Raw genomic sequence first — 12,786 nt, forward strand, 5'->3', positions numbered from 1 at the left:
CTAGACTGCAGTGACATGATCCTAGCTCACTGCAACCTCAAACTCCTGGGCTCAAGCAATCCTCCTGCCTCAGCCTCCCAAGTAGCTGGGACCACTGGTGCGCAGCATCACGCCTGGCTAATTTTTCTATTTTTAGTAGAGACGGTGTCTCCCTCTTGCTCAGGCTAGTCTCAAACCCCTGAGCTCAAGCAATCCTCCCGCCTCAGCCTCCCAGAGTGCTAGAATTACAGGTGTAAGCCAGTGCTCCTGGCCCCTTACCTTGGTCTTAATTTCCAGTTCTACACCTGTGAAACCCTACCTCCAAGATTGTGCAAATTCAAAAGAATGTATGTAAAGCACTTGGTGCATTGTAGGAAGCTATTAATTATTGTAGGAGGTTGAACTAAGTGGCTCTTGAGGTGTCCTGGATCACTCCCGCTTTCCATGTCACCAAGAGGGCCTTGTCTGTGTAGTTTCCACTCCCACCCAGCTTCTAAGTCCACTCTATGCATGGCAGGGCTGGAGTAGCAGGATCAGATGATGTCATGCCATCCCAACCTGACTGGCTGTAAAGGAACCCTGAACTGAATGTGAGGGGACAGGAAAGAAAAGCTGGCTCAAGGAAACTGGGGAGCCCTTCCCTCAGACCTCACCCACCCCTCCCCAGGGGCTGACAGGAAACAGTTGTCACAAAGCTGGAGTGGGACCCCCAGAGGCACCTAGTGGGTACCAGGCAGGTGTGCATTTGAACTACCCAGAGTAGGAGGACAGGCAGCTTCTCAAATATTCTCAGGGACAGTGGCCCAAGAGGGCTCATCCCAAGATCTAAATAATCACCCCAGAGTCTGAAATAGTTCTACCTTGTGCCCTATAGAAGTTTCTCCTGGTTCGTGGAGGTCCCTTTCCTTCTAGATAAACTTCTGCAGACATAAGCAACCAACTGAGTGTTGTCCTTTTCACAGAAACCTCCCCAGCATTGAGGCAAGAAAGATGTCTCTATTTTTTCCAAAGTCAGACTACTTGCCTTTAATTTTTCTCTGGGATTCTTCCAGTCTCCATCAAGTTGATCGAGCTGTCTGTGTCGTTGCCAGTTTCCTCCTATCTCTACAAAGTTCGGTGACCCAGACTGGATCCACGTCTCAAATAAGGTTCTGACTAACACAGAGTCTAACAGAAAGATTACTGGACGTGTCACATCCTATTAATAACTCCTGTTATCCAGGTTCACAATGGGAATGAACAGAGTTCTGACTCACTCTAGGTTTGTGTAAATTGCCGATCACATTTTGCTTTATTTAGCCTGTCCCTGTCATCATCTTTCTCCTTCTCTAACTCTTTGCCCTCATAATTACCATGTCTTCACCAGACATCCTCCAGCGGTGAGTAGGCCTGAGCGCTGTTCAGAATGAGTGACAGCACTGTTATATGGTGCTGGATGACACACAACCCCTTGGACAAACAATTGGCACCAAGTGCCAAGAAGCTGAAAAATTGTTCATGCCTCAGAGCCATGATTACACTTCTGGTAGCACATTCTAAGGAAGTCATCCCGTGTACAGGAAAAGCCGCCACATTCGAGGATATTCATTCCAGCAATATTTATAGTAGTGGAAAACCGAAAGCAACCTCAATGCCCAAGAAAAAAAATTCTGGTATATCCACTGGATGGAATAGTACAAAGCCATTTAGTATATGGTTGCAAAAACTATGTGGCAGTAGGGGAAAGGTTTGCAAAGTTATATGAAAAGAGGAGGATAAAAAAGAGCATAAGCATTCCCCAGGGAGGCAGTCAGCAAAATCTAGAATGAGGGAAACTAGGACAAACACCAAATTCCCTTAACAAATAAAATTTGTAGGGGAAAAAAAGAGACTTTTAAATTAAAATATATTAAGCGATATAGCAACCAAAAGCCTTATTTGGATCCTGATTCAAGCAAACCTACTTTAAAAGAAAAAAAAAAGATTTTATTAAATTGCTTGGAAAATTTGAATACTGCCCAGGTATTTGATGATATTAAGGAATTATAAATTTTAAGGCATGATATGGTATTGTGGTAAGGTTGGATTTTGTTAATTAAAAAACCTTCCTTTTAGAGATATATGCTAAAATATTTGTGAGAGCCAGGCAAGGTGGCTCACGCCTGTAATCCTAGCACTCTGGGAGGCTGAGGCAGGAGGATCCTTTGAGCTCAGGAGTTCAAAACCAGTCTGAACAAGAGTGAGACACCATGTCTACTAAAAATAGAAAAATTAGCTGAGTGTGGTGGTGCACACCTGTAGTCCCAGCTGCCCGGGAGACTGAGACAGGAGGATTGCTTGAGCCCAGGAGTTTGAGGTTGCTGTGAGCTAGGCTGACACCACGGCACTCTAGCCCAGGCAACAGAGCGAGACTCTGTCTCAAAAAAAAAAAAAAAAAATTGTGGATGAAATGATACAATGACTGGATTTGCTTCAAATATTCTGGGCTGGGGACATGGGGAAATTATAAAAATAAGATGGGTCATGAGGTGATAATTATTAAAGCTGGGTAATGAGGACATGAAGTTCCTTCTATTATTTTCTCTACTTTTTTATGTTTGAAATTTTTCATAATAAAAAGTTTTTCTAAACCTGTACATCCATTAACGATTAAGATAAGCAAAAATAGAGCATCACTGGGAAGTTGGTGGCACCAAATTGCCAGGGTTCAACTCCCAGCTCCTCTCATTACCAGCTGTGTGACCTTAGACAAATCACTGAACCTCTCTGTGCTTCAGTTACCTGATTTCTAAATGGAGATGGTGATGAGCATAATAATACCCACCCCACGTTGTGAAGAATAAATGGGTCAATAAATGTGAAACACTTGAGACAATTCCTGGCGCATAGTTAAGTGCTCCGTGTGTGTTGCCTTTTATTCATTCATTCTTTGTTTGAATGATATTTGAGCATCTACCAGGCTATGGAGATTCAATAAAATAAAAACAGACTTTGTATCAGGTTGGAGGGATTCAGGGTGATCATTTTCATTCTTTAATTTCAAACTTTGTGTAATGTGATATTATTTAATACTTTTAAATGTTTTCTATTTCGAAGGATGGCATCGCTGAAAAAAAATGAAATCAAATGTTTATGAATGTGTTTTCAAAACAAAATGAGCCTCTGTTATAGCCTCTCCCTGCCCTCTGGGAGCTCCTTAGTCTGCTGAGATAGACACATTCCCCAGCCTTGGGGTGTTTCCGTGTGGTGGGGCCTCTGCTTGGCTGAGATAGCAAACGCGGGCAGGGTGATAAACAGGGAACACGTTCCCAGGGTGAGAGCAGTGTGGAGAAGGAGGAGGGGCAAGCCCCTTGCCTAGACAGACGCCTGGGGGAGAGAATGCCACCCTCCACCCCTACTATTCCCTGCTCCCTCCCTCATCCCCCCACTCTGCTTCCTGCGTGTTGAGTCACACTCAAAGCAAGTGCAAGGAAGGAAAGAGCTGCTTATTTCATTGACAGTTGGTTTTTGTTTTTGTTTGGGTGGGGACACCCCAGGCACGTGGTGGGGAGGGGACAGAGGATGGGAGGGCGGATGTTAAGCAGACAAAGGAGCACTGAGTGAACCTTCTGAGAACTAGGAGCGGGTGGGAGGACAGGAAAGGGTGTTGTGTCTGGCAGCATCGCCAGTGGGCACTCCGTCCGCCTCCCTCTCCCAGTCCCATGGTTGGCTATTTTGGGCTGCAGAGAGAAAGGGCTGAGCCAGCCAGGAGCCCACGCCTGGGAACCAGAACCTCCCTTCCTCTGGCAACCCAGGGCAGGCTGCTACTTTAGGAACCCCTCAATCTGCATATTCCTTGATATGGACAATTGACATTCTCTCCCAATGAATAAAAGCAGTTTAGAAAGCTGAAAATATTACAGATCAAAAGGGCAATGGATGTAAGAACAGCAACTTCAAGACAAGACCCCCTGGCTTCCTTCCAGTTGAGTTTCTCTTTCTAGCCTCACCTATCTAGACATTCTGGGTGGCCACTGCCCCCAGATAATTCCCGGCTAAGGCCAGCTCCTCCTTTAGGAGCAGCACAGCAAAGATTATTAAGTGTTTGCTGTGTTCCAGGCACTGGGCAAAGGGCTTTATGTGTGACTCTTACGGATCCACTTCTCCTGTTAAGCTGCTTGGCTTGTTCCATGTCTTGTTCACATTTGCAATTCCTACACAGAGCAGATTCTCAATGAATGTTAGCTGAAGTATGTACCTGAACCACATATCCCAGACCACAACCACACCGATCTACTCGCCATTCTCAGAACACGCCGTGCTCTCTCTTGTGCTTGTCTCAGCCTATGATGCTTTTCATCCTACTCTCTCACATCTGGTAGACTCCTGTTCTTCCTTAAGGCCTAGCTCACCTGTTCCCTTCTCTGTGAAGCCTTCCCCAATGTCCAGGCACAGTCCACTGCTTCATCCTCCAGGCTCCTCTGACCCTTGCAAACACCTCAGCTCCACCCCAACCCTAGGCGATCAGGTGGCTGAATGTGTGCACTCACCCGTCCTCCCCCATTGTCCGGGAGATTTATTTATTTATTTATTTATTTACAAGATAGGGTCTCGCCCTGTCGCCCAGGCTGAGTGATCATAGCTCACTGCAAACTCGTAACTCCTGGGTTCAAGCCATCCTCCCACCTTGGCCTCCCAAAGTGCTGGGATTACAGGTGTGAGCCACTGTGCCCAGCCTGAGATATTTAATTCTCTATGCATCCCAATGCCTAAGAGGCTGTGGTACACAGTAGGTGCTGAGATGTGAGTTACGAATGAGAGAGTACATCCAAGGATAGGAGCGTGAGGTGCATACACCCTTTGCCCTTTTCCACAAGGAACAAGAATAGCAGAGGACTTTGCTTCCCTCCTCCCGAAACTGCCCAGTATCCTGGCATTAGATGGGTGTCTGGCTGACGTGACAGATAAAACAGCCCCCCTCCTTTCCTTTCAGTTATCCCCCCACCCAGACTGGCCCTGGGGGTCTCCAACAACAGGGAGGGAAGGGCCTGGGGGCCTGCTGAACTTCTTTCCCCTGAGGTCACATCTTTGGGATATGGCGTTAACACCCGTGGACGGAAGAGCTGTGACTCAGCCTGCCAAGGGTGGGGGTCTGGAGGCTCACGTCCTGGGCCCTGAACTTGGGAGCCAGGGCCCTGCCATGCTAAGCCTCTCCCCCGCCCCACCATCGTAAACACCTTGGGATCAGGCTAGAAGGGATCTCAGGGACTGTGAGTTCCAGAGGACTGAAGGCCCAAGGGAATTAGGGAAAGATGTGCCCGGTGGCACAAATGTCTGATGGTGTCAGGCCTGGCCCAAGGGTTTTCCCACGCACTTCACAGGCCACAGCAAAGTATGGCCTCCCCAGCCCTGGCTCCTCTAGTCCCATGCACGGCATCCACTAAGGCCCTTATCATGTCACACCTGGACTGTCACCATAACTGATTTTCCTTCCACCAATACATCCTCCACACAACCAACAGAGCGATCCAAATATCAAATCTAATTTTCAAACCCTTCCATTGCTCAGGCACTGAATCAAGTCCCAATTCTAACGCGGTAAGCAGGCCCACAAGACCTGGTCCCCTTGCACTTCTTTGGTTCTAGCCTTTGCCGACATCCCCTCCATCCACTTCATGGTCTAGAAGCCGAGCTGTTTCAGGCTTCCTTGCTCTTGCACACACTCTGCTTCTCCACCTGCACCCTGCCTGGAAGGCCCAGCTCAAATGTCACCCCTCGCTGAAGCCTTCCCTGAAACCCTGAAAAGTTAGTGTACCAGTTAAGAATGCTCGCAACTTGAAAGCACCAGAAAGCCCAAATAGAGTAATGATTCTTCTTATCCTAGGTTGCCAGTAGACTCACCTAAGAAGCTTTTTAAAATTCCCATCACTGGACACATCCCAGATCAGCTCAGTCAGAATCTCTGTGAGGGGACCCACGCATCAGTAGTTTTCAAAGCTGCCTACATCCTAATGTGAAACCAGGTGGAGAAGCACTGAAATCGGGGTTTATCTATCTCACATAATGAATCTAGAGGTAGGAGGTTGCTGGTGTTGGTTGAGTGGCTCAGTGACCTCCAGGCCAACGTCTCTTCACTTTTCCTTTCTGCTTTTTAGCCTCATGGTCACAAGATGGATACAGTCGGCCCTTTCGTGTTCAAAGCAGGGAGAAAGAGGTAGGGGGAAGAGCAGGGCCCAGCCCCATCAATGAGCAAATCAAAAACTGTCCCAGAAACCCCTTCCACAAACATCCACTTAGATGTCATTGACCAGAACTGGGCCACCCTGAGCTGCAAAGAGGGTTGGAACGGTGGGCAACAGGATTTCTGATGGGCTGAGAAGGCCAATCAGGTTCAATCATCAAGTACATTGCTACTCCCAGATCCGTGTGTGTTATCAGAAGGAGGTCCAGAACGGCTACCGAGTAGGCAACCAGCAGGTTCTGCCATGTTACTCACTCTCCCTCTGTGCTTCAAAGCTCCTGGTACACACGCCAGGTAGGGCAGACACCACATTAATGCATTGTGGAGACGTGTGTCAACATGTCTTTGTCTCCCTCCAGACGGACAGTTCTCAACTTAGGCTGCACATTAGAAACACCTGGGGAGCTTCTGAAAGACACCAGTGCCCAGACCCCTTGCATAGAGATTTCAATTTAATTGGCCCAGATGAAGCCCCGGCATAACTAATTCATAAAAGCTCCCCAGATGAGTCTAACCTGCAGGCTGAGTTTTGAGAACCCCTGCTGCAGACCCGCCACCTTAAGAACAGCATCTGTAGCCCCTTTGACTAGCACAGAACTTGGAACACAGGGCTCACAGGAAACCCTCACTGATAAAGGAGCCAGTGATCGAATGGCACAGAAGAATTTCTGCTCCAAGCCTGTCACTCCCCAGCCTGCAGTGTGCAGTGTCCTAACCGTGGCTCCTGCCTCCCTCAGATCTCCCTTCTTTGCTGAGTCTTGCATTTAATAAGACTCCCTTGATTAACCACGTGCACAGCCCCCTGCTGGCTCACACACGTGCACAGACTGCCTGCCGCTCCCGCAGCAGCCGTGCCGCACAGCCCGGTCCCACTCTTTCCTGGAAGCCGCCCTCATGTGAGGCGGTAACGCTTCTTCAAGAGTCAGGCTTAACTCTTCTCCCTTAGCTAAACCTCCTGCCCGGAGGGAGAGGAGAGCAGGGGGAGGGGAAGGTGCCACGAGTTTTCTATCCCACATTCGGCCACTATCCCGAGAGGGACACCCAAGTCTCCAGTGGCAAAGCGCCTGGCCCAACTAACCAGCAACACACAGAAAATATTTGCTTCTCCTGCCCACGTGTAGAAAATTTCATCTTACCCCATTCCTTGGACAAACACGAGTCTATGAAATGCCCGTGCTGACATCACAGGAACGAGGCAGTGGTGAGTACATCCTCAGAGATGGTATCATCTGGTGTCTGGTCCTGGCCCCATCTCACTTCTGAAACCGCTTGTTCAAAGGTAACCTACTGGGGAGAGGGCCAGGCCGCCCCTCCCACGGTGCCACTGCTCCCCCACCCACTCCCCACTAAAAAGAAAAAAAAAGTAACCTACAGGGCCAGCCTCATGGCCATGTGGCCAGTGTCATTGCAGAGACTTCTTGCCCTGTGCTCGGAAGGGCCGTGTACTTGTTTTTATACTCTGCTGTCATCCTCTTGCAATTCTTAACAGTTTTTGAACAAGGAGCCCCGTATTTTCTTTTTCTTTTTTTTTTTTTTTTTTTTTGAGACAGAGTCTCGCTTTGTTGCCTAGGCTAGAGTGGGTGCCGTGGCGTCAGCCTAGTTTACAGCAACCTCAAACTCCTGGGCGTAAGCGATCCTACTGCCTCAGCCTCCCGAGTAGCTGGGACTACAGGCATGCACCACCATGCCCGGCTAATTTTTTCTATATATATTTTAGTTGGCCAGATAATTTCTTTCTATTTTTAGTAGAGACAGGGTCTCGCTCTTGCTCAGGCTGGTCTCGAACTCCTGAGCTCAAACGATCCGCCCACCTCGGCCTCCCAGAGTGCTAGGATTACAGGCGTGAGCCACCGCGCCCGGCCCACATTTTCATTTTGTGCTGGGCTGTACAGTTATGTGTCCAGTGCTGGTCACCCACAGTCTCTTGTAAAATGCAGCACGGTTTTCCTTCTCAGAAAGGTCTCCACGGCATATGACCTCATCCTCCTTTGTGCAAGTCTCTCCTCTCTAGTCGTTGTGACACCCGCTCTCCTGTTCTCTTGCACCTTTCTGGCCCAGCAGGAGGGCTCCCGGGTTCCGTACAGTGCTGTGAGCATCGTCAGGGCTCACAAGGCAAGGATTCGGGCACTGGCAAGTGTGGCGTGCAGGTAGGACAGGTGCCAGCAGGCAGAAGGGAGTGGTTGGACAGGAGTCAGGAAACTGGGTTCTGATCTTAGTAGGGCCACTGGCCCACTGTGTAACTCTGGTCACATTCTGGGCCTCAGTTTACCTATCTACAAGTTAAGAGGGTTAAACTGGAGGGGACCATCTATCAATCATTGAGGCTCTAAACCCCAGCACCAGGAGATGGTGTGGGTAGGATGGTTCCGCAGGAGGTTAGGCCATGGGATGGCCAAGGCAGCAGATGTGGTTGGACCTCAAGGTCAAGGGAATTACAGAGGATAAGCCACCATGAGCTAAGGAATTAGATGGATCAGGCTGGGTACATTGGCTCATATCTATAATCCCAGCATTTTGGGAGGCTGAGGTGGGAGGATTGCTTCAGGCCAGGAGATTAAGGGCAGTCTGGGCAACATAGTGAGACCCTATCTCTTCAAAAAACATTTAAAAATTAGGCCGGGCATGGTGGCTCACGCCTGTAATCCTAGCACTCTGGGAGGCCGAGGTGAGAGGATCGCTCGAAGTCAGGAGTTTGAGACCAGCCTGAGCAAGAACGAGACCCCGTCTCTACTGAAAAAATAGAAAGAAATTAGTTGGACAACTAAAAATATATAGAAAAAACTAGCCGGGCATGGTGGCACATGCCTGTAGTCCCAGCTACTTGGGAGGCTGAGGCAGAAGGATCGCTTGAGCCCAGGAGTTTGAGGTTGCTGTGAGCTAGGCTGATGCCACTGCACTCCTCTAGCCCGGGCAACAGAATGAGACTCTGTCTCAAAAAAAAAAAAAAAAATTTAAAAATTAGCCAGGCAGGGTGGTGTGCACCTGTAGTTCCAGCTACTCTGAAGGCTGAGGAGCCCAAGAATTCGAGGTTGCAATGAGCTGTAATCAGGCCACTGCACTCCAGCCTGCGGGACAGAGTGAGAACTTGTCTCAAAAATAAAAGCGGAGTTGTGGGGGGAATTACATGGATCCACATGGATATTTGCATCCATGATCCCTTGTCACCTCTGCCCCTGCAGAGCACAGGAGAGGAGGTGGAGAGGAAAAGCCTGGCCTGGCTACTGAAATCACAGAGGAAGTTCCGCAGTGTGTTCTGGAAGACAGTAGCATAAAAACTAGCATTTGCACAGCACTTCACAAAGCACCTTCATGTCCTCTCAAGCATGCAGCAGTGTTCTCACTTGCTAAGACACCAGGGACCAGTGGGTGAGGTGACACACCCAAAGTCAAAGACAAATCTCATCTTCTGGCTTCAAATCCTTCCTTCCCACCACCCAGTGAAATTAGGAGAGGTGGCGTGGGCTGTGAAGATGGGTGGGATCTGGAGGCCCTGGGCAGGTCCAAGCCCTCTTTGGTTCCGGCATGAAGGGGAGTTCAAAGTGCCAACTTGGGAGCCAAGGACTTTAGCAAATTGAGAAAACTGGAGCCAGTTCCAACCCAGAACACAGAATCAGCAGGAAAACTCATAGGCGACCCTATCAGACTTGAGGCGCTTCAAAGAACCCCTTCCAACTCCTAGAGGGGCCACAACCCAGCAAGGGAGAAAACTGAAATGGAGCCACAGCGTCCCCCAGCAGGCAGGAGGGTTGGGCATGGTGGGAGCCAGGAGATGAGGTCCTCAGAGAGGCGTTTTCCAAGGAAATGGCTGAGGGAAGTTGGCTCACCAGGGAAGAAGGTGCCACAGGACATGGCAGGAGGGCAGAGGAGAGTAGGGGGAGGGAGGGAGGTGGGGATACAGGTTGCTGGAGGCAATGGATGTACGACAGGGCCCACCCAGTTCTGTCCCCCAGGCCTGCCACCTGGGGATCCTTCTGCCCAGTCAGGCTCTGGGCAAAGAGGAAGGTTCTGGAAGGCAGAGTCCCAGCCCCAGCTGGAAGAGGGGTGATGGAAGGTGACAACGTCAAGGCCTTGAGAGGGGAGCCCGGGGCAGGGAATGGAAATGGGGCCTGGTGTCCTCTGATGGCAGAGTTCATCAGGGTCCAGGATCTGCCTCCTCTTGGCATCGCCTGGCCAAGCCGTGGCTCAGGTATCCGACACCTGGGCCCAGAGTCACATGCCAGGAAACCCAACACTCTTGGGCCCCAGCCCCTAACTTCCTGCAGCTACAGCAAACAGGGCTTCTGGAGGAGGAAGCGGGTCTCCAGAGCTGAGCAGCAGGGAGGCTACTTCCGGGGAGAGGGCAGCAGCCAGGAGAAGGCTCTGCCACCAACAGGGGTGAGAGGCTGGGAGGAAGAGGGAGAGGAAGAGGGAGGGCAAGCAGGGCAGAGGGGACGGAACTGGGGCAGGCAGAGGGGTGGGTGCTCCCAGAAAAGGGGCTGATGGGCTTAGAAGGCAGTGCCAGAAGCACATCTCACCTAGTCATCTAGCCTAGCTGGACTCCCTGAAATCCTATCCCGGATCTGTCCCCCTTCTCTCCAGCACACTAGTGCCAGCCAGACTGGCGGGTGCCTCCCTGGCCCACCTGGCAGCCAGCCAAGTAGCTAGGGGAAAGACTTTACCCCAACAAGAGAAATCAATATGTGGGCAGAGGCAGCAATTTAGAAACCCCCCAGACCCAGAATGACCAACAGGGCCTTGGACCAAGAACCCTCAGAAATCAGCCTTCTGGAATCAATAAACCCTATGAGCCTCAGGCCCACGGAATTCTTTTCCCAAAGGGCCCTATTGAGGAGCCCTAGATCAAAAGAGATCCCCAAGGAGGAAGTAAGAAAGTCACCCAGATCTGAGAGAACCCCCAAAAGAGGGACCTTGGACAGAGAGAGCTGGCAGAAGGGTGGAATTCTCTTCACTCACTCTTCCTCTATGTGGTCTTTTCTTCCCCAGATCCTACTCCACTCCAGGACTATGCCAATCTGTGGCCATGCTCCCACCAGCCAGTCACCTCCTGTCCCTCCTGCTGGTGATAGGCACAGGTGGTACCGTGCCCAGCCCGCGGGTGCCTCCCCGGGGCTGCTACGTGGCAGAGGAAGCCGGTGAGCGGACTTTCCGCTGCAGCCAGGCGGGCCTGAGCGCCGTGCCCACCGGCATCCCCAACGACACCCGCAAGCTCTACCTGGATGCCAACCAGCTGGCATCGGTGCCAGCTGGTGCCTTCCAGCACCTGCCTGTCCTGGAGGAGCTGGATCTGTCCCATAACGCCCTTGCCCACCTCTCGGGGGCTGCTTTCCAGGGCCTGGCGGGCACTCTGCGCCACCTCGACCTCTCTGCCAACCAGCTGGCCTCAGTGCCCGTGGAGGCCTTCGTGGGGCTGCAGATCCAAGTGAACCTGTCTGCCAACCCGTGGCACTGCGACTGTGCCCTCCAGGAGGTGCTCAGGCAGGTGAGGCTGGCGCCGGGCACCGGGACAGGCATCGTGTGTGGCCCAGGAGCACGCCCAGACCTCGTGGGGCAGGAGTTCCTGCTGCTGGCCCGGGAGGAAGAGCTGTGTGGGGTGGGGTGGGGTGGGGCCCGGAGGGGCACAGACGTGGCCCTGCTGGTCACCATGGGGGGCTGGCTGACGCTAGTGGTGGCTTATCTGGTTCACTACGTGTGGCAGAACCGGGATGAGACCCGGCGCTCCCTCAAGCAGGCCCCCGTGCTGCCCGTGCGCGCCACCCTCAGCACAGTAGAGGTGTCCTCCACCCTGAGCACGGTGGTCTGATGTGGGGTGCGCCCCACCCTCCTACCCCATGCCGCTCCTTTCCTCTGCCCCCTCCCCCTGCCCCCTCTGCAGCCCCATCCCACCCTCCCTGTCTCCCCTGAATACCTGCTCTCTCTGTCTCTCTCTCAACCAACACCATCTTTGGTACCTGTAGTTTCTGGTGCCTTTTCTGTGCCTGGATTGTGCTAGACTCAGAAAACCCAAAGCTCTGGAGTCCATAGTCATGGGCGCGTGGGGGGCGGGGGGCGTGCAGGGTGTGGTGACGGAACAGAGAACGACAGCAGGTGGCGCAGCTGAGGGAGCACCGGGGAGGGCACATGTGCCCCTGGCCAAGGGCCATCTCAAAGGCTTCACCGCAGAGACGTGTGAACTGACTCCCTGGGCAGAAGAGAGGGAGGGACCCTACACGAAAGGTCAGGGACAAGGCAAGAACGATGCAAAACAACGTGGAGTATCAGGGCAGCAGCAAGGCCGACCCCAAGGCTGGAAGAAAGGGTGCAAGGAAGGGCGAGGGGATGAAGGGACCAAGCTTGAGGTGAGGGCAGAAAGTCGGGGTGCAGCCAGGTTTACAAGGATCCATGGGCTCCTCTTCCCTTCTCCTTCTGCCTCCAAGAAGCTCCCCCTCAATTCTTGCCTCTCATGTCCCCAGGCTCCTCTTCCTGGGCCCTCTGTTGGGGACCCCCTCGGCTCAGAGTCCCCTGCTTCCTTTTCCAGAGACTCCCCATCTCTCTGCCCTCTCCTTTATGCCCCAACGTGTTTCCAGAGCTCCTTCTCCTGGGATAGAGGTGTTCTCCTCCATGACTGAGCT

The 12,786-nt window shown here is 51.8% G+C and overlaps 1 protein-coding gene across 1 annotated transcript; it reads left to right on the forward strand.

Moving 5' to 3' along the window:
* The first annotated feature begins 8,150 nt into the window (after positions 1 to 8,150).
* On the forward strand, positions 8,151 to 11,978 carry LRRC3C (leucine rich repeat containing 3C). The gene is made up of 2 exons (XM_069483130.1): positions 8,151 to 8,170; positions 11,162 to 11,978. The coding sequence occupies exons 1-2, from the start codon at positions 8,151 to 8,153 to the stop codon at positions 11,976 to 11,978; spliced, it is 837 nt and encodes a 278-aa protein (XP_069339231.1).
* The last annotated feature ends 808 nt before the right edge of the window (positions 11,979 to 12,786 follow it).

The sequence above is a fragment of the Eulemur rufifrons genome, chromosome 9 (genome assembly GCF_041146395.1).
Source record: "Eulemur rufifrons isolate Redbay chromosome 9, OSU_ERuf_1, whole genome shotgun sequence".
NCBI lineage: Eukaryota > Metazoa > Chordata > Mammalia > Primates > Lemuridae > Eulemur > Eulemur rufifrons.